Here is a 22,275-nt window from a genome sequence, read left to right on the forward strand (position 1 = left end):
CAGATGCATTGCTAAAAAAAGGAGGGGATTTCTTAGTTATTGCAATTCCTTAACACCTGTGTACTCTGGAAAAATAAAAAAAAAATGTTATATGGATCTGTTTGGGCCTGTTATCTAACCTCGCAGGCTAATTCTTACAGTGGAGTCTCTTTGGCCTAAAAGAAGTTCTCCCTCTCAAATTGCAGTAGTAAGTGCAGAAATGTTAATTGCTGCAATCAAAGGTGTAATTGTTCTGGATTCTAAGGTGGCTGTGAAATGCTGATTGCCACCATTCTGTGCTGTGGGGAAGGACCAGCCCTAGAATATCATGGTAATTTCTTTTTCCACCTCTTCTTTGTCCAGCCAGGCTCAGGCTTCCTCCTCTCACTGCCCCTGTTTGGTGTCTACCATCCTCAGTAAAATAACCAGCTGTCCAAAAGTGCCCCAGGACTCCACAGGGTTGTTTCCAATTTAATTTCACTAATTGCCTTGCTTTCCCTCTCAGTACATTCCTTTCCAGACAGCTGGGAGAGGCTGCAGCCTGCCCTTAGAGTGGGTGGATGCTGGCCCAAAATCTCTGCTCCACTGGAGAGATCCCAGCAAAGGAGTTGGTCCTGAGCCCCTGGCAGGTCAGCCAGGGAGAATTCTGCCCTGTCCTGTCCCCCTTTTCCACCCAGACCATCCTGCAAGCACTACAGCCACAGCTGTCCTGCTCTGCTTAAATAAGAGGGGGGTCTAGTCATTTCAACAGATAAAAAAAAAAAAAATCAAATTAGGAGGACAGGCTGTATGTAGGCAAGCATGATTTAAGTGATTCATTGGCCTGGTGTTTCCCAGTCCCCAATTTGTCAATCTTGGGTTCTCTTTGTCCATGATACTCTGAAATACGTGGAGGATGTGCTCCATGAAACTCAGCAAACTGCTTTTTAAAAATTCTTCTCCAGACTGTTCTTCCTAGCTGCTTTAGCTAATGAAACACAAACAGTGTAATCAATAAAGCCCTTTTTTTTTTTTTTTTTTTTTAAAGGCACTCAAGAGCTTATGTAAAATCTTTGGAATTTGTAACCATGATAACATTGTTATGCTCTCCTAGCTGATAGAAATATCAAAGCCAGCTAAGAATAACTCTGCAGCAGACAGAGAAGATTGGATTTGTTTCCTGGAATGGAAGCAAAAAGCATGAATACATTGCTCAGTTACTAACAACTAAGGAAAAAAATAAATAGACACTTAAAATTTCCATTTCCCCTTCCTAACAATGTCATTAAATGACTCAAAATACAGAGTTAGTGTTGGTGAATATTTAAGTCTCCAATATTTTCCACATCTCTTATTTTTTCTTCTTTTTGAATGTAGTAATGGTACATGAAACTTATATCTGCCATTCTCCAAATCTTGTTCTTCAGGTAGAAACTCCAAATAAACTTTGTTTGCTAAAGAAATTACCATTGGAATTTAGGAGGCTTTGAGTCTAGCCTAGGGTTTTCTAAAATACAATCTTACTTAATTGGAAATTTGCAAAATGACAGTTTCCCATCACTTTCATCCTCCAAGATGTAAGGGGTTAACACTAAACTTCCCTTTAGCTTGAGGTGAAAGGCTGGGAATTTAAAGAGACAGCCATCCTAAAGCCTCTCCAGTAAAAATTGCTGGGAAATGCACAACCTAATTTTCAGCCACCACAAATGATGGTTGTGGGCAATTTGTGTGTGGAAAGTAGTGGAAATATAAAGTTCAGGTGTTTGTTACAGACGTGGCTTGGTATCCCAGCCATGCTGCTCTGCAGTTAATTGGGTCTGTGGTTTTGCAGAGTGAATGACTGTGAGCCTCTGGTTAGGAAATGCAAACAAGAAACTCCTCTTCCATTCTAAAGTACATTTATATGGATTTATTGCAGAAGGGTTTTTAAATGGACACCCTTTTTTTCAAAGAACAATTTAAACTCACTCATACATTTTTTGCAAGGGCATGTAGAGATAGGCCAAGGGAGAATGGTGTTAAAATGAGAGAGGGCAGGGCTACATTGGATACTGGGAAGAATTCTTCCCTGTGAGGGAGGTGAGGCCCTGGCACAGGTGCCCAGATTTGCTGTGGCTGCCCCTGGATCCCTGGCAGTGCCCAAGGCCAGGCTGGACATTGGGGCTGGAGCACTGGGACAGTGGGAGGGGTCCCTGCCATGGCAGGGGATGGCTCCTATTAATGTCCCTTCCAGCCCAAACCATTCTGTGATTCCATGACTTACATTTCTCAAAAGTGTCTCCCCATGTGTGCCATCCTGCTGCTCTCTGGACTTTCCTTGCAGCAGTTCCCTGGGAACCAGGGAAGGGTCTGGACTCTGGCAGAGCCATCCTGTGGGATGTGTCCTGCTCCCAGTCCCTCTCATGCTCTGGTCCAGCTCTGGCCTCCAAGGAAACTTTTTGCAAGGCTTTCTTTGGCAGCTTTGACCTGCCCCAGCCACTCCTGCCCTCTCATTGTCTGCTGGGAGCTTATCTCTGCTTTCCCTGTTGGTTTTCAGCTGTTCCCTCTGTGCTCCCCAGGCCCTCTGTTAAGGTAGCTCAGGCACACCTGAGCAGCAGCTCCTGCAGTTTCAGACTATCAGGTTCAAATAGCAGAGGGCACTGGGAGACAATTGAAATGTTTCTGTGCCAAAGGTGGCTTGAAATTGCTTCACAGCAGGTCAGAGGGTTTTAGCACAGCAAAAGGCTGAGGAATAAACAGGTAGAGGCAAAAGGCTGAGGAGTAACCAGTTAGAGGCATGTTGTTTGAGAAAAATGAGCATTTATTCCAAAAGTGCTTGGTTTGGGTCTGTCAGCAGGAACGTGCCTTGTCCGTGGCCATGGCTTTGTGCCAGACTGCTCCTCGCAAAGAAAATAAAAATTTATTTTAATGAATCGTCCTCTTTCCAGGGTTTCCCTCCCCCTCAGGGCAGTTATACCTGCAGAAGCTATTTGTGAAATGGCTTCCAGATGGCAAAAGAGGTTAATTTCCCCCCAAAATGAGAGGGGGACTGGATCCTTGTACCTGTATCAAGAATCACAGTAAATTTTTCCAAGGCTGGTTTCCTGCTGCTTGGGAAGCAGGATATGATAGAGATGCTCTCCCCAGAAAGATTTAACTCTGGGGCTCATCTTCATTCTCACTGTCAGAGTGGGTGCTGCTGGCTCCAATTGCTGCACCCCAGGGAGCTCTGCCCATACCATGCAGTGTTTGCCCCACGAAAAGCCAAGCCCTGCAGCCCAGGTGATGCTAGCACTCTACATGTCTTTCAGCATTTTAACCCATCACAGTGCCTGATTTGGTGTCTGGGGATCATTTGGCATCGTCTTTTATTTCCTATACAGGTACCTGAATTGTTAAAAGCAGCAATGAGAATGTGGAGGGGAAATCTCTGTCTTTGCTTTTAGACTAGATGGGGAAGTTCTTCTCCAGCACAAAAGTTACTTGAACAAAAATCTGTTGCCTCCTTTTGCTTAAAGAAGATCAGACAAGGGCTAGAAGTTGAAACAGTTAACTTTTTTTTTTTTCCACAAAAGAGTTAAAATTGAATAATATATTTTCCCCCATGCAGCCCAGTTCTGAACCGATGCTTTGTGAAGTCCATGAGGTATCATGATTGTACCTTAACATTAAAAAAAGATGCACAGTCCTGCTAGGGGCTGTTCTGAGCTCTGAAGTGTTAGTTTTGTCACCCAAGATGTGCCTGGCACCACAGCTGAAAAATTTGGAGACATGGAGTCATCTGGGAAACAAATTCAGCTAAACTGAGTCTCTGTAGCCCCAGCATTTTATCCAAAATATCTCAGTTGCTTACCAAATGTCAAATCTACCAACTCTCTTGCTGTGGGAGAGATATCATAAAGATTATGGTTATTGTATGGCATGTTATAAAAATGATAATGATCTCTCTGGGGAGAGACTAGATTAATTCCTTGGGTGCTAGCAGCTCATATATGCAATTTGGTGCATCCCTATGCAGACTTAATTACTTGTAAAGCCCTTCTTTTGTACTGTAATAAACCCATAGGAAACCCAAGAGATTAATAAGGGCAGGTAACTAATTAAAACTGCTCCATTTTCTTAGAGGTAAAGAAACGTAGAAGAAAACAGGTAAAAATCTGTGGAAAGAAAAGAGACTCATTAGAAAGCAGGTAAAGGAATTTATGAGAAGGCAGGTAAAGAAATCCATGAGAAAGAAGATAGAGAAAAAAGATGAATCTGTAAGAAGAGAGGTAAAGAAACCTATGAGAAAACCTGGATGACTTTAGGAGCCGAAATTTAACCCAACAATTAAGCTAGGATTAAAAATGGTTTGGTTTAGATTTTTTAAAAACTGTTATTTGTTTAGCGATAAACACTCAATGCTTCAGTGAAAGTTGTTAAAAAACTTTATGTCTGCAACCTGAAAACATTTTTAAGAGCTTGGAAAAACATCATTCCTGAAACTTTAACCTGAGGTTTTAACTTTAACCTTAAAAACACCGCCTGAAAGTTTGAAAAAAAAGTTGCCAAACGCCATCAATGAAACTAGGCTCTTCTTAAGCGGCTTTAGAAGCGTCGGGAGCTGTGTGTGTGCTTTAAGTGTTACACACACCGTAATTTAATCTCTGCGCGCACACCCCCCTCCACCTCCAGCGGATGGAAACTCCGAAATTCCACCCTAAAACCGAGGAGAGGGGGGGGTTAAAAAAATTAAATAAAAACTTAACCAAAAAGAAGGCAACCCACGTGCGAGCGGGTTAGCGGGTTGATGAGCGTTTCGGGGTGTTTGGGGTGTTTTGAGGGTTTTGTTGCCCTGCCGGCGGGGGAGGACCCGGGCGCGGCTCCGCGGCCGCTCCGGCCTCTCCTCAGGGAGCCTCATGGGAGGAGCCTGCGAGCAGCTCCGGCTGCAGCTCCAGCAGACCCAGCAGCTCCGGCGGCTTCGGGCTCGTCCTGCTCGGCCCTTTGTGAGCTCCGGGGCTGCGAGGGGCGCGGGGCTCGGCGGTGCCCGCCGCCATCGCCATGGGGGCAGCGCCGTGAGGGCGAGGGGCGCGCTGCCGGCCAGCATGCCTGCGAGCGGGAGCGCTGCTGACTCCTTCCTGCCCGTGGTAAGTTAGGCACTTGTGAGTGGGAAAGTTTTATCTGTATTTTTTTCTTTCTTTCCTCTCTCCCCCCCGCCTTTTTTTTTTTTTTTTTTTTTTTTCTTTAAACTTTTGGAAACTCTTTCTCCCGCTCCCACAGCGCTGCAGCTCTGGGTCAGGATTAACTTTCCTCCTCCCAGCCCAAAAACAAACAAACAAACAAAAAAAAAACCTGGATGGTTTTGTGGCTCCTGCTCCTTTTCTCTCCTCGTGTGTGTTGTTTGCACTGAGGGACTTCTGCTTCAGATTTGCTGGCTGGGAACTTTGGGAATTTGGGAAGTTTGAAATCCTGCTCCAGTGACATCAGGACGTGACCGAGGCTCTAAAAGCTGCCCCGTGCTGACGTGATGGGCTTTTTTTAATGCTTGACACTTATTACAGCAAATGTGCTTATTCATCCTGTGCAGGCGTGATTTATACTTTTATGTGGCTTTCTGCTGTCTCTCTTTGAGCTTGCAAAGGAAGTAGTGCTGTAACACGTTTCAGTCCCTTAAAGCGTTTGAATCTGATATAATCGTGCTTGTTTAGAGTAGTAGCTCACCCTAAGTTTTATTGCGACCACAGTAATGTAGAACACTCCGAAAAAAAAAGTCTGGTTTATTGTTATAGCTAATGAAATCAGTGATCAATCCGGGTGCACATGTTACACAAATGAAGAGATTTCTAAGCAAGGAGCGTTGGGTGAGAGAGGAAGTGCAGGCCCTCAGGTAGTGTGTGACTAAACACATCCCCTGCCAAGATAACTCCTCTATCTTGTCAGGGTTTCCACAGCGAGTGCCAGAAAAGGACATTTTCTGAGAATGCCTCTGCAGGGTCCCTGACAGCGGCAGCGCTCTGCTCCGGCTCCAGCAGGACACCGGGAATTACCTGCAGGCGCTGCCAGCTGCTGCACAGCTGGGGCTGCCTTCCACAGGTGGGGCATTGCCTTCGGGGAGCCGTGTAAAAAATGCTTTCATGTCTCCAGAGCCAGCTCCCGCCTTGGTTTGCCTTCCTTGTGTTGTTGGGATGGAAAGGACTGTTCCCTGTCCTACCATTCCCTGCTGCTGGAAGCACAGCCACGTGTTCCCACATGGACTGTGGCCAGCCAGGTGATGGCAGGTCCCTCCCCTGGGGACAGGTGTGACTCAGGTGCTGCCCCAGCCATCCTGGGCTGGGCTGGCTCTCCCTGGCTGCTCCAGGCACCGTCACCCAGCACCCAGACCTGTTCTGCTGATTCCTCGAGTTCTGCTCAGAGGAACACTGTGGAAATCAGGAATGATTCCCCCAGGAGCCAGTTCTGGTGTCTTGGTGACAGTGCTTTTTTTCCTTAAGTGTAATTCTGCTGCCATGCACTGGGCATCAAATTCGTGTTTCCCCTGTGTGATGGGGGTTTTATTTGCTTTTAATTACCACATGCCAGTTCATCTCTTGGATACCTTCATTACTGTGTTTGCAAAGCTCCAGCTCAGCAGGACTCAGCCTGGCCGAGGCTGAGCCCAAATACAAAGTGCTGGTGCAGGTCACTTAAGGCATAGTTTCTTCTTCAGGGTACAGAATTTGAGGGATTTTTGCAAAATCACATATTTAAATGCATAAGTAGGTCTTTTATTTGGCAGTGTATTGCCCAAAACTTGAACTTTTGACTGTGAGTGCATTTTTAGCTGCTAAAAGTAAAACCTTGGCTAAATTTAAGCACAGTGATCAGCAAAAGTGACCCCCAGTCATTGCTGTGTCTGAGCTTTTAAGCTGTGGCTGATGTATGGACTCATCCTTGGGAAATAAAGCCACACTTTCCATTTTAATCTTAGAACTTCATATTTTTCCTGAAATGCTGTTGATATTTAAATGGGTTTTAAATTAGTTCATAAGTAGTAGTCCAGGAGGGGAAAAAAAAAAGAGAAGGGTTTGTTTTTAATGCTTTGCTTGTATCTCATGTGGTAGTTCTGAGCTGCTCCCTAAACAAGTTTAGTTTTTATTAGTGATACTTGTGATGTTGATTTCTAATGTGAGAAGTAACTTCTTACCTTCTTCTCTGCTGAATAATTGACAGGAGTGCCAGTAATTATGGAAATAGTTTTAAAGAACAGAAATACTACAGGGCCATAGAGTTACCATATCAGGTTATTGTTGGATTTTCTAGACACCAAGTTTATTTCAGTGAATATGGTTAATGTAAGAGGTAAGCTGCAAACTAAACTGTGAGAAGATAAAACTAATATTATGCAGGAATTAATAAAATGGATCAAATTTTATGAGGTACAGTGAGTTTGAATGAATGAATTTGAAACTGAAGTAGGTGCTAGATCTTTTTCCTTTCCAAAGAATTGCAGTGTAAGAACTTAACAGAAATAGCAAATTCTCTCAATATTTTTGTGGGATTGATTGTGGGTTAACTGAGGCTCAAAAATTTGACTCTTTGGCCCAAGATATTAGAAAGCCAAGTATGAAATCTAAAGGATTTTGTTTGCCAGCCTTGCTGAACCCAGTGAGAACATCTTGTGTCCTGAAGAAAACAAAACAGTGGGTGATGAGAGCCCTGAGAGCTCAGTCCTGCCTTTTGGTTGTTGGTGCCATTTTCCAGAGATTTCTGGAGTAAGAGCAGGATCCATAAATCTTGCAGTTATCTCATTAGAAGCAGCCAAATGTTTGGGACTGGGAGATAGCGGAGTTTGAAATGCTCATTGGTTTCTCTTGGAGTAAACTTGGAGCTGTTGTTGACTGTTCAAAGGGAGCCACATCCAGCTCTCCTGATTGGAAAAACATGGACAGGGAGTAAATGCCAAGACCTGTAGCTGCCTTCTGTCTCCAGCACCAGTATCAAAGCATTTTTATAACTTTCCTATGAAATTAAGGGTTTAAGGTCTGCATCTCAGGGGTGTCAGGAGGAGAGCAGAAAACAGACCCACCAGAGCACCCAGCTCTCACTGCCTCTGTGTCCATATGTGCCAAGTGTCCCTGTATATATCTTAATTTTCTGCCTTGGTTTGAAGCCTTCTTACATAGACAGAGTCAGACCTGCTGTGTTTAAGAAGAAATTAGACAGGTTTATGAAGTCATTTCTCATTCATTCATTGATATATAATGAATACTGTGCGTCCAGCTTTGCTTGAAACATGTTATTTGCATACCTGCCTTCTAACAGTGATTTGGAAAATCTCTTTTCAAGGCTAAGTAGAGGCCTTAAAAGTGAAATTGTGAAACTCAAGAGCCTAAGGACACTTGATGGGCAGTGTCTTTCTCTTGTGACACACTAATAACAGACTGAACCTCGTGGTCTTTGGGCTGAATTTAGTGTGCACTGCAGCTGTTGGTAAGCAACTGCTTGGTAAACTGTGAGGTATTTTCCTTTGCAAACTATTTCAGTCATGCTTGTCATAAGCAGAATTTGGAAGCAGTTTTATGTAGATCCTCTCCCAGGCTCGACCCAGAACTGAGGCAACAGAATGGAAAAAGCTCTGTGGCCTTTTTATGGAGCTCAGTTCTTGAAACAAATGGGCCTTAAAGGCTGGTGGCTGCAGAGGGCTGGCAGCAGGGACCTGGAGAGCCAAAGGTAGTTGAGATGCCCGGGAATGTCACTTGTGGAACTCGTTTGAGCAGCTTGTGGATGGCTTCATTGTTTGTGCTGCACAGAGCAGGGTGGCTTGGCAAGGAGCAGCTTCTCCCTCACCTCCCCAAGCCTGAGTTTCAGGTTGCTTTGTCCATAAACTATGAAAATCCCTGTCCAGGAGTTGGTTGTGCAGGATGAGGAGCAAACACTTCTCACCAGGTTGGGGCACAGCAGTTTCAATTGCAGTTTGTGCTTGTGCTGTGCTTTCCTTGTGTTACAGGGGATAACCTTAGTACTCTGTCACAGCAAGGAGAAAACCTGCCCATCTCCTCAGTTTGCTCAGTATGTATGTAAAAAGAAATTATAAAGTGCTGTTGTCAAAATCTACTTTCTAAACACTCATTTTAAGGCAAAACAGAGGGGACATCCCAGTTGCAACTCAGCAATGAATGAAAAAACAGTCCCTTTATGATAATAAACTAGAGGACTTTAGAACCTGTAAACACCTTGGCTCAAAGTTCCCTACAACAGGCAGAGCCCTCAGGTGTGGTTAAACCTGTGGGCAGTCAATTGCTCAGAGTTGTAATTGTTTTTCCTCCCACAACATGTTACAGAATCCTTTAGATAAAATATGGGGAGTGTGGTACATTCAGATGGCAGCCTCCAGTCATTACCAGAATAACATTGACATTGTTATAGTAAAGTTTAACTGTTTGTTATGTTTTTTGATTCAAAATTAAATTACAGCAGGGAATCACCCAGGATCTCTGGATTTGAAATTAGGTAAGAAAGTAATAATTTAAAGCTGAGCTCTCTGATTTAGAGCTTTTTATTTATAAGCTGGAATTGCAAATGCTGTGTGATAGTTCTGAGTTTGTCAAAAATCCATCTGTGGATGGTACAATCCCTGTGTTCAGTGTTATATTTACTAGGTAGCTCAGGAAACAACTGGGTAGTGTGAAATTGCATCAGCAGTTTAAGGTCACACTTTATAGTTTACAAATAACTTGAGAATTTTGGTGAATTTTAGGGAAAACTGGTGCTCCCAGGGTCCTGATCTCTGGGTGGTCACATGGCAAAGTCAGATTGAAGTAGGCAGCAAGTAGGCAGTGGTTTGGTGTCTCTTAAAAATAAGTAAACCCCCTTTTTCAGCAAGGCTCCTTTCCTTATTGATTCTGCAGTGTGTTTCCAGATTGTTTTCTGTAGTCATGAGCTGCTGGTACTCAGTGGCACTCTGCTTTTCCCAGGGATGGGGCAAGGCTGGATGTCTCAGTGTGTGCTCTCCACAGCACCTGGACACCTTTGACTCTGTGTCCCCACTGATGAGCACCCCCCAGCTCATCCAGCTCCTTGTACTTTGTGTGGTTTCTGAGTGAGGAAATCTTGTCATTTCTCTGTTCAAGCAGCAGCTCCATTTCTTGTTTGCTTTTCATAATCAGAAGCACCATGGGGTTTATTTGCTGTTGGGTTGTACGGTCTCATTGCTCCTGCAGTTTTAAGTCAGACAAAAATCCAGAGGCTTCAGTCCTGTGGGAACAAAAGCAACTTAGATTGAAAATGCCAACTTCCTCTGTGTTCCCTAACACACAAGTTAGCTCATTCGTGCTCAAGTCCAGGGATTCAGAAGGATAAACAAGAGTAATTCTGCAATAACTCAGACATTTAAGGCTGCCTTTCTCTCTGTGTTTTCTCTCCACAGCCCTCCTGGGCCAGGTGATGATAATCAGTTGGCCTCTGCCCTCGATCCCTGTGAGCATCCCTTAGCTGTGTCTGCAGCCTTTGGAAATGCTGTGCCGGTGGGAGCTGCCGAGCTGACTGCAGCCAGGTACTGTCCAGAGCTGTGCCCTGCTCCCTGCTGAGGGAGGGTGGGGCCCCAGGAGCTCAGCACTGCCTGGGGAACTGCTCTCACCCTCCTTGCATGGATGGATAAATGTGTGCTAAGGCCAGCTCCTGATGGGTTTGCTGAGTCTGCCTCTCTCTCTCAGCAGAGATCTGTACCAGAGTTTAAATCTCCCCTTGTCAAAACCTTCAAAAGAAGATTGTGTTTACCCTTGCCTGAGGTTCTATCACTTCAGCATATAGGAGGGTCATGACATATGGCATATATTTTTTTGGTGCTTATACTTTTTTTTTTTTTTTTGTTAGTACAAGGTAACTAATCCTTGGAGCATTTTCCTTGAGAAGTTCTTTAACAGTATAATGTTGATTATAAAGCATTCAGGTATCTCTGTTGGACTCTGGCCTTTTTGTCTGCCTTTGCTTGCACTGAGAAGGGAAAGTTGCTTTCTTTGTGCTGCTGGTAGTGGGGTTGTCAGGATCTTTGGGCATATAAGTTTATCTAAACAATAGAGGAAGCCTTGTAGGGTGTGTGTACCCTTCAATCACCGGGAGCTCAGTGGAGTGTAAACATACACAGTGTATTTAAGCTAGCATTAAATTTGTTAGCAGAAGTCACAATAATACACCATCAGAGGCTGAAGGGACCTTGTGTGGTTTGCTCAATCCACCTTAAAAGCTGGGTGACTTTGCTTTTTAGCCTGTCCTGGTCTGCCACCAGTCCCCAAGCTGGTTAGTCACCAATGCTGGCTGAGAGTCTGTGAGAAACAAACTTTTTCCTACAGTCAGAGTAAGATGATCTTGGGAAGCTAATGATGTGGATTTCTTTCAGTTCTTGTAAGTCTTTACTCAAAGAGTTGTGTTTCTTTTGTTTTTAACAAATGTAATTGGGTTTTTCTTGTGGATTCTGTTTTTCTTGCTAATGGATTGTTGGCCACAGTAGTGAGGCCATTAGAAAAGAGTGAGCATTAATTGAGGTGGAGCTGTGAACTACTTTCTGAATGTGTAAGCATGAAAAAAGACTAACACCAAAAGTGCCAGAAAGATTTGTATATGGTCTTTGGACTACAGTCTGGAACAGAAGATTGTGTGCCCTTGGGGTGATAATTTGCTGTTTGCAGGGAAAAAGGCACACAAGCTGTCTATGATTAAACATTTAGGAAGAGCAGTCTCGGAGTGCTTTAATTCACCGTTTCTTGTAAACCTCATGAATTCACTCTGTTTGCATTCTTATGTGAATCTGGAATTTCGAGTTAATTATATTATACCTTTTCTTTTTATCTACTTCATAGCTTGTGCCTTTTGAATGTTTTATTGTTAATGTCTGAAGGGTTCCTTGCTCCACCCCAGCTGCACAGGCTGTGCTGCTGCTGAGCTGTGCTTGCCCCATCCAGGGTGGCTGAGCCCAGTGGGGGTGAGGGCACACAGACTGTGCTGCACCCACAAGATCTGGCTGTTGTTTCCAAATCCTGGCCTTGAGGGAGCTGCAAGGATTTTTGCAAGGACTCAGTGCTAAAGTGGCAAACCAGGAGTGTTTCACAGTGGATGTAGGGAGTTTTCCAGGTCCTGAAGCAGAGGAAACTGACAGAGAAATAAAATACATTGTAGTCGACTGGAGAGAAGCTGGCTGTGAGTGGTTCTTCTGTTTGTTACTTTTAACTCTTTTGTTTGTTTTTTTAAATGCTGTACAAGTTAACTCTTGTCAGTGTTGTTTGTTTTCCTTACTCCTTTATTTTGCATTCCTGTGTAGCTTTGGATATAAAAGCCTACCCATTCTCCTTCACCTCTCTTCCTGCCCAGGTTGTTGGCACTTGCCAGCTTCTCTGTGAGCCTTGCAGAGAGGTTTCCTGCTGCCCCAGCAGTAGAAAACCCAGAGGCTGCCACTGTGCCCACCCCCAGGTGGCAGCTGGTTGGCAGAAGAGGGGTTAAATCAGTGCAGCTGCACCCCTGCTTTAACTCCTGTGTGTTCAGTCTGGTGCAGTTCCTCCTGCACTAGCAGCTCTGCTGGTTTCCCTGGGGTTTGGTCCTGAGCTGATAACAACATGATATTGGTAGCAAATGAAAGTATTAAAGCACCTGGGATTATGCTCACAGCCAGGATCAGTTGATGGCAGGACTGGGCTTTTCTTGCCCCGGGGCCTCAGTGATGTTTTTTCTCTCATTGTCTTGTCTGTTATCAACAACTCATCTCTGTTGTGGAGCAGATTATTGCTGATATAAGTAAGATAATCTTGTTAAAGTGTCTGCTTTTTTGGCATTTTATGTGGAAACACTGCATTTCAGTATGACTGGATACAGTTCTCTAATGCACACACATGTGATGTCTCTGTGCTTCCCACTGGGTACCTCTGCAAATGGAGATGTTACAGGGGCTCATGAATGCCATGGTGTTGTTCTAGTCTGTCTGCACTAAGGTGCAATCGTAAAGTGTTTTCTCCAAAACATTTAGCTACTTACTAAATTTACTTTTGTTTCCATGTATTTCCCCATCAGGGGAGTCACATAATGCAGGCACTTTGACAGGGAAAAATAATGGTGCATATATGATGGGGGTCAGTTTGTGCTGAATGGCTTCCAGATGGCAGGGCAGAGTAAGAGATCAGGTTGTCCCTCCATCTGTCCACTCAGGAAACTCTATCTTTGTTTTGCCTCTTGAGGGTGACTGACTGCCTCTCTCCTGCTGATAATATATTGATCAGGGACAGCCTGCTGTCATCTGCTCAGTAAGATTTTTTTTTTTACTCTACAGAGAAGTGCCTTGAAGAGAATTAGGTAAAAAGTTCACTGGCAATTCTGTCAATCATTTTTGTTTATCAGTGAAAGGCCAAGTTCACTCTGATTTGCCAGTACATGTTGCACTAGGAGAACTTTTGGCCAGACACAGCTTTCTCTTTACTCTGCAGGTGCAGAGCTCTGTAACAGGACTTCTGTGTTGTATGAGGAATTTTTGGGTTGGAAAGGTAGGGAAGGCAAATAAGAGCCCTGTCTGTGCAAGACCACAGCATAGCTGGGCTCCAGCTCAGAGGTGTGAAATGCTTCTGAGCAGTGTCTGTTCCCTGTAGCTTCCTTCCTGGCTTGTGGGGAAAAACCCCAAACCTGCAAATGCTCAGGAAAAAAAAAAGACAGCTAGAAGGCACTTGGTGCATGTGTTTAGGACTGTACTTCTTACTGTTGGCAGCTCAAGAAGGCAGGAGTACCCACGTTTGTCTGTGCACACAGATAGTTATTTCTGAGGTGTCCTTATAAGAGATGGTGCTTGAAAATGCTTGTTTTCTAATCAGCTTGACTCCACAGGATAAATACTGCTCAATGTGTAGTTTATTGTGCACTGAGAGGACTTGGGCCTTCTGGTGGTATTCTTCCTGCAACCATTAAAATATTATTAGTTGAGAAAAAAATTTAATGGAAAATCTTGTTTTAATAGGAGCTATGGAAATATTTTAGTGTAGCTGCTTCATGTCTGAGGTGATAAAAGTAGTGTGAGTTGACACATGGAGCCCAGTTGATGCAGTGTTAGGCTGGAGAGTTCAGAGTGGACAGGGGGTTTGTATTTTGGATGGGGTTGCTGTTCTGTGCTCCCCACCTCAATTTGTGCAGTCTGTCAGAGCAGGAGGAGAGTGGAGGCTTTGTGAAGGATGGGGAGCAGAGCTTTTCTGGAAATCCTTGTGTGTTGATGGCAAGCTTTGCTTTAGTGTTGGGAATCACACTCTTTAGTCAAAGTTTCTCTGAAAATTGTTTGATTTGATGTAGAAAGGTTTAAAGGGGGAAGCTGAAGGCTGCAGATGATAATTTGGGCCTATGGGAGGAGTGTGGGTGAAACAGGTGCTCCTGTAGGACTGGGACAGCTTTGTGTGTCCATAACACCAGGGCCATAATTTAAGTGCCTTTGATGCTCTTGTTTGGCTGGGCCCTCTTGTGAATTGTTTGGGTTTTGCAACTCTTTGTGTGCTCTCCAAACAGATGTTCAGCATTCACTTATTTTTAGCAGTTCACTTTTTTCTGCTTTAAAAATCTCACTTTCACTGTGCCCCTATATAGTCACAGTGCCTTGGTATAGAGGGGATGCTGTTACTATATTAGTACAGAGACATTTTTAGCCAAGGACAAAGGCCTTTGCATGAAAAAGGAAACAGCCTGCTTTTAAATCATTATTCATTTATTTATTTATTTGTATTAACTTGATGGGGCTGAAAATTTCATGTGTCTATGTCAGCATCAGGCCAGTTTGGACAAACAGGAAGGAAAGGAAGGAAGGAGTGAGGAAAGCAGAGATAATTTCTTAGAAGAAATAGCTGGGTATTTGTCCCATATGGCACAAAGCAGCTTGGTGGATATAAGCTAATCAAGGTAACCTACACTCACAAAGAGCTTTGGTGATCTTAGTAACTGAGTGGACAGGCATTTTGGGAGGTGGCTGTTCTCCTGCTCCTGTGTCTTGTGACTGAAGTTAGGGATGTGGTTTAGGCTTGTCCTCTGTTTGTGCACCAAAGGAGGAACAGCCTGTCCCTGGACCTTACTAACTCTTCATCAGTAACAAAATTTAATCTGCTGCCTACAATTCCAGTGTAATTACTGGGGGAAGAGGAGAGAAAATTTTAAAAGGAATGACTAAGACAGCTGTTTATATTTAGTTCAGGAAACCTGTAAGAAGCTGCCCAGCCACGTCCTGTTTCCATCAACATTTCCATCAACATTTGTGTGTGGCTGCTGCCCCCGGACATTTGTGTCCCTCTGGTGTGCCTGAGGTGCCCTGGCAGGGACAGTGTGGTGACAAGACCTTAAACTTCTCCTGCTTTTTGAGACATGAAGTCACTGGTTATTTAGTTCCTTTTCTGTCAGTGGTTTAATGAGTGTGGCAGAGAGCAGGGGGAGGTGTGTGCTCACTGCCCTGCTCCTGAGCATGGGGCTTTGCTGAGCACAGGGACTTAACATCCATGTAATGAGTTCTGGGATTACTGTGTTTAGCTTAAAGCCCAGGGAGATCTTTTAAAGTAAGAGAATGTTTTAGTCCCAGATTTTAGGGTTTTTTTCTAAAACACAAATCACTTAATGGAGTGTTTATATTGTACATTGAGGAGAAAGGGCTGTGTGAGAACAGCAAAGCAGTCATTAGTGCTTTATTTACTATACTGATTTCATATACAGTTAAATTCCTCTGGTACTTAATGTTGTGGTCTATAAGAGCTGTCAAGACTGCAGTATTACTGATTATGTGGTCAGCTGAGAAGTTAAGTGAAATAATGTTTGTAGGAAGAAGTAATTTGTGGAAGGTGGGAGAGAGAGGGGGAATTTGGGAGGGAATGATGTGCTCCTCATAGCTCCTTGTAGATCTAGCCAAAGTTCATCCTGTAAAGAGACTTCATTAAAGCTTCCTGGGCATTTCTGAAATTTCTCAGCTTATTTTTAATAATTATTTTGCAGCTCTTCCAAGCCTGACAGCTGCAAAGGAGTTGATAACCACTCTTCTGAGGATGTTCCTTTGGCTGTGGCCCCTGGTGATGGTGTAGAGCTGCCTGCTGAAGAAAGCAAAGGTTTCACAGGGGAAAAAAAAAGGTATTGTGTGATTTGAATTGTTACAAGACTTTTCCGTGTTTTTACATCTTTTGCTTAAGAAATGTTACTACTGTGAAAGAGGCTGAGTTTGACAGGTGTTCTGTCTAAATTGTATGAGCACTTTGCTGTTAGGTTTTGAATCTAAAGTTGGACTTACCAAGACCTGGCTAATCCAGTGTATTCACTCCAAAATACCAGAAGAGGGAGCTTAGGCTACACTGGTTATTACTGAGCTGATCTTTCCTTTTGTTTTTAAACCATTATTTTTTTAGAGTTTTTTCCCTCCAATATTTTCTTTTCTTAAAGTTTGTTGTTTTGTTTCATTTCTGAGTGTGAAACTGTGCAAGATCAGGTCCTATTTAAGAGGACTGTTCTGCTCATTCATGTTATGATGTTGCCTGCAACTTCCCCACCCCACACCTGATTTGCATTGTCACTGTCAGTAGTGAAGGAAGAAGTTTTCCTGCTTGGTTTCACTTGTGCTGAAAAAACATTACCTTGATTTCAAAGTTAAATGTTTTACTGTCTCACATTTACACTGATTGTTGCCTTAGTGTTTGATAGGTGGTCCAACACTTTTTTTGCTTTGAAAACCCCTAAACTGAGTCAGGCTCAGAATGATTTGTGTTGGAAGGAGCCTTAAAGATCATGTCTCAACCATCCCATCTCAAATGTAGGGGAGTCATGTCCTTGGATGTTCCTGTCAGAGCTTCAGCTGGTACCAGGCTGAGGGTGATTAACCAGTCTGCTCTTGTGGCTCAGCAATCAAGGCCTGCCCTTATTGTGACATCTATTCATGGAAAAGGTCACAGCACAGCTGAGAATATGAAATGGGCACTCCCTGGAGAGCAGCATTCTCCACCCCACCAATACACACTGGCAGCTTGTGACAAGTGGGATACAAGACAAGAGACACCACAGGAAATGCAGTTATGCCACTACAGCTTTGTTCAGAAATGTCAAAAGATGCTGCTGTCAGCAGGAGGATACTCTGAATTACAAATTAAAATATACACAATAGATGTGTTCTACTGTGGAACACTGCACAAATAGCTATTAGCAAATGCTGCTAAAAAACCTATTGACTATAATATCTAGTTATAATGTTGATTAATTATTTCTTCTAAGCTCCTGATTGTTTTGATCAGAAAAATTGTGTCTTCACCTGTAGTGTATGTGCTGCTGAAGCACAGCTAAGCCAAGTCTTTGTCATTTCCTCCATGACACTGCACTGCACCAACCTGTGTGCCATTGGTGGAGAACAGAAGTGTTTTGCACCAGTGTGCAATTTCTGTCGTCTGGAGAGGATTTTCTGAGTTGAAGGGTAGATATACAATGGTTATCCTCTAACAATGGAGAAAAATGGGCAGGTGAGACACTAAGTTGGAAAATACTCACCCTGAGATGTTGGACCTTTCAGAGAATCATCCAGAATTGTTTGAACTTTACAGATACCCTGAATTTCATGTTCTGGGGGTGCTGTAGTGTTGTCACAAATTACTGTTTACAAATCCAAACTGGAACCACTAAAACATTGATATTTTCTTTTCCTTTTGACTAGAATTCAGCTTCAACAACAGCAGAATAACTTTAGAACTCTGCAGGCAAGCAGAGCTGCTGTGCTTACATATTTAAACTGACTGTGCCCCTGAAATTTCTATTTTGTTTTGATATTGATGTAGTGTGTTTAATAATGTCTGTATGTGCATAAGAAACTCTTGGCCTTGTACACTTCCAGAGATGGGAAGTCCACAGGGAAAAAAAAGGGAAACCTTTTTTTATTAGTAGAACTTCTTAATGCAGAATCAAAATCCAGCCTAGGATGTCAGCAGCCCAAATGTGCACTCCCAGCATTCTCATTATGCCTTGAGAATAGTGATCCTGTCACCCACAGATTCTTTCTCCAAAGCTGAGCTGGTATGTTTGTATCTTAAAGGAAATTAAGATGCACATGAAGGTGAGAATTAGAGTTGTCTGTGGACTAAACATCATTCTTGCACCCTCTTGAAAAGCAAAAATATTACTGTGCAAATAGCTGTCTGCTGTTGTAATCCTTTTGGAAATACTTCTGAGACTACCTTGCATTTTTATATGATTCCTGTGTAAGAAGTTAAATCAGCCATGGAAAATAATAGCTTGCAAATTGGGTTGTGTTTCACTTTGTCACATTGATGGCAAGTGCCTGGCAAGGTGCTGAACTTGTGCAACTGCTGGGCCACTGTGTGATTTTCTGCAAAATGGATCCTTGAGGCATTGCAGTCTCCTCTGTGATTATGATGGTCACATTATGAACTGTGTCACAGATGCTTCATCATTTGAGAGAAGTGCTGAAATATTGCTAGAGAGCAGCTGATGCTTTATGGGAGCCCTATGGACAGAGCTGGGAAGTCTCTGAGGAGCAGATCCATTCCTTTGTCCTGTGAGGAGCAGAGATGGATGTGATTTGTTCTGGAGAACAAAAACCAGGTGCTGGTTTTGAGCATGGCCTCTCCTGTAGCCTCACTACTTGCTTTGAAAACTGCACCTGTGATGTTCTGTGTGGCTGATGGGAGTGGAGAGCTGGGTCCTCCTTGTTGTCAGACAGCAGCTCAGTTTTCTTTCAAAAGCTAAAGAAGACTGGAGTCTGAACATTTTGAGAGACTTTGGATGGACAGGGAATGTCTGTTATTCTCTGAAATTAAATACGCATTTCTGTCTTACCTAATTTTCCTGAAATGAGCCTGGAACCAATTGGAAGCACAGCAGCAAATCTCTCTGAAAGCAGAAACTCACAACAGTGTTTACACAAAGCTCTACTTTCTGTGTTGTTGGTTTCCAAAATGTTTCATAATGCTTCCCTGGGAGGAAGCAAAGCTGAATAATTGGTGTCAGGCAGAAAAACAGGATAAGCTTTATGACTTCTGGGTTTTATTTGCTTGATCGTGTGTTGAAAGCAAGTTTTCTCCTTTTGCCCACCTTCAGAGAGGCTTGGTGTAAAAGTAAGGAAATAAAAACCAATGTATTGCCTTCATTTTTGACCAACACTGATAATCCTAGACTGAGTTGCTTTTAATGATCTATTTCAAACCAAGGAGGGATTAAATGGGATTTGAAAACTCAAGGTTTTTCCCTTGGGTGAATTTAACCCTTTTGAAAGGAAAGTATTGCAACATTTAAGTTTATAAGTGCACTGAGCAAGGAAGAGATGAGAAGTACAAGTGAGGGATATAAATGCCTCCTTCTTTCCAAAATGTGGGAGTTGGCAGATTTTTTGGGTTTGGGGATTTTTTGGGGTGGAAGGAAGATATAGTTTTGTGGGGTTTATGTTTGTCATGTGAATTGGATAATAGTAGTGTGTGTCTGGACTGTTTGGTGCACAACTGAAATGATGCTTTTTTTGAGGATAGCAGCAGATAGAAGGCATTGAAATGGAGTTGTTTAATTCTTGTAAAGCAAACCCAAGGATTTTTGTTGAGACTTTGTGGCTGATACCATGAAAAGCATTTACCATCTCCTGAAAACAGCATTAAAAATAGATACCTTCCACATAACCAACCAGCCTGTAAAAAATGGACAGAAATGAGCCACAGTGCTGCTCTTCATCCATTTCTACCATTCCAGGTTTTTAAAGGAGATTGTCTCCTGAGTGGTGTATTCAGTACTGCTCTGCCCCAGGCAGGAGGATGCTTTGTGTACAGGTCTTCAATTTATTATTAATAGCATCAAATTCTGGGGTGTCTGCTGTGTTTCAAGCCCAAGTTGTGGATTGGGTGCATTTCCTTGTGGTGGGGCTGGGATGGTGGGGTTGTGTGGGTGAACCCATGATGTGGGGGGACAGTCCTGTGTGTTTGCTGGGCAGGGGGCCCAGAGACCCCCATGGTGTGTGTGGCACAGACAGCTTCATCAGCCAGCAGCAATTCAACAAATAGCTGCCAGCAGCTCCATTTTTAAAAGGCAAAGCATTGATGGGTGCTTGACACAAGTGGGAAATATCACCTGTTTTCTGACCACATGCTGGTTGGGAATTTAGGGTCTCTGGGGTGTTTTGGCTGCAGGTTTGTTCAAAGAGAGCAATTATTTGTGTGTCATGTAAAGCTGCTCTCAGTCTGAGGCAATGGACAAAAGGGTGATGGTAGCCCTCTGTTTGCCTGTTATTTCTGTGTATTTTACAGGTTCCCTCAGGCAATTTATGATAATTTCCTTGCTGCTAGAACAGGTTCAGCAGCATGAAAATGAATATGTCGTTACACTAATTAATCCATCCACAAGGAGTTTTTAGAGCAGCGTTGATCATTCTGCATCCTACAAGAACCATGGCAGTACATATTCAGAAATGACACTCCTGGCTTGGGATGCTGTTCCTTGGCACTGTGCAGAGCATTATCAGTACAGATCTTGTCAGCTGAGGACAGGTGTAGGGACCTTGCATCTCAGGATTTTAAAGACTTAGAAGCATGGAAGCAAGAAGAGCTCCTGTCCTCTGTGATGGCGTTTCTGCAATTCTGGTGTTTGGAAATGTCAGCTGAATTTGGGCTTGTGGACATGGTCTGCAGGATCATACTCAGCAGCAAAACAAGCTCCCTCCTTTGGTGTGGTGATGCTTGTGGTTCCAGCCTGAAGCCCAGGCCAGAAATTTGGTAAATAGGAGTTTAAGGTTTTGTTTGTGATTCAATGAATTCAGGCCTGGCTCTTACAGCAGTAGCATGATAGAGCCCAAAATCCAGAACTGAAGTGTCTGTGCCTTGGCAGAAGGGGAAGGCAAAGGAGCAGGTGAGAGCCCAGAGGGTGCAAGAAATGAGGTGTGAGCTCTGCACAGGGGTTTGGCTGCCCTGAGCCCTGACTCTGGCTCCTGCACACATCCCACAGCCAGGGGAAGGCAGGGAAGCACCCACTCCTGGGGTGTGCTCAGCTTTTGGGGTGCTGGAACCCTGAAGCCTCGGAGTTTTGAACTTGCTGTGCTTTGTGGCACTGACCCCCAAAAGAACACTGCTTTTGACTTGAGGCCTTGGAGAAAGCTTCCAAATTTGAGTGATGGAGTTGGGATCACTGGTGTGTAGTTTGAATAGAGGTGTGTAATATCATATGGTGAAAGGTTTGGGGGTTTAGAATATAGTAATAGGTATGGGACAAGATGGAAGTTCTTAGGCATTAGCTTCTTCCTTCTTATTTCTTCTTCTTGATTTTAAGTAGTAGTTTTTGGTGGGATAGAAAATCCTGTGGTGTGGGTCACAGGTGTTTGGTCACTGAGTCAAAAATATAAATAATACAGATGTTAGCTTTTAATTGGCTAGTTAGGCCTTAAAGGACCTTGTAACAAGTGAGATACAGCTCCATTTTTTTTGCTTTTAGCTTGTTAGCTAAAGGTACTGTAAAACTCACTATACTATAGATAAGAATTAATAAACAACTGAGTCCAAACATGAAAGTCCTGTCTCTCGTGCTTCAACTCTGCAGAGAAAAAGCAGGGAAAAAAAGAAGCTAGCCACTAATATGTGGCTCATCTCCTACTTTGTGTGCCTCCTTCATTTCATGGGAGGCTGTGGAATCTTGTGGGGTGTGCAGTTCTCACGTTGCTGATCGTAATTCACTGCCGGCCTCTGAAAGCCTGGAGCCCCCCCGGCATCCCCAGCAAAAGGGGCCCCTTTTGTTATCCTTCCTCTGGGATTCCCATGCTGGAAATTTCAATAACTAAGCAGGCATCTTGCTTATTCATAACTCTTAATGCCATTAATCTCACTTGCAATTTAGATTAAGCAGTGACCTTAGCAACCAAGCAGTGATCAGTGGGGGGGGGGCACAATTATTTATGTCTTGTCTTATTTTTATTTTTTTTATTTTTATTTGAAACACACTCTAATGTTTGTTTCTTGTCAGCTTCAGTGTCCATCCTGGCTGCATCATCACTGGTCACTCCTGTTTTCTTGGAATTAGCAGATGGGAATTCTGTCAGTGTGCTCAGGCTTAAAACTTTGAGACATTGTGTTTTGATGAAGAGTGTATCAATGCAAATAAAGCACTCACACTATGTTAATCTAGATAAGTGGTGGAGCAGACAGTGTGTCTGTCAAAGTATTTGATCTGTAAGAACAGGTTAAATCTGTGAAGCTTTACACCTAGGATCTCCTTTCTGTATAATTTTGTACCATGGTGACATGGATAGAGCTGTGTTGTGCCAGGTGATGTACAGAGGCAACAAATTGCTTCTGTTTTCCTTGAAAATTGTATTGAAAAATACCCCACTGATTTAACACTCTGCAATTATTTCACTGTTCAGATTTCATTTAC

The 22,275-nt window shown here is 43.4% G+C and overlaps 1 protein-coding gene across 9 annotated transcripts in view; it reads left to right on the forward strand.

Moving 5' to 3' along the window:
* TACC2 (transforming acidic coiled-coil containing protein 2) overlaps window positions 1-22,275 on the forward strand; it is a 124,392-nt gene that overhangs the window by 41,857 nt on the left and 60,260 nt on the right. For all 9 annotated transcript variants that reach the window (XM_056494411.1, XM_056494412.1, XM_056494414.1 and 6 more), the window contains 2 exons: window positions 10,322-10,447; window positions 15,880-16,011. In XM_056494411.1, coding sequence (XP_056350386.1) covers window positions 10,322-10,447; window positions 15,880-16,011 — 258 coding nt within the window. Of the gene's footprint in view, window positions 1-10,321; window positions 10,448-15,879; window positions 16,012-22,275 lie in introns of those variants that run through there.

This window comes from Oenanthe melanoleuca, chromosome 6 (assembly GCF_029582105.1).
Source record: "Oenanthe melanoleuca isolate GR-GAL-2019-014 chromosome 6, OMel1.0, whole genome shotgun sequence".
NCBI classification, from domain to species: Eukaryota; Metazoa; Chordata; class Aves; order Passeriformes; family Muscicapidae; genus Oenanthe; species Oenanthe melanoleuca.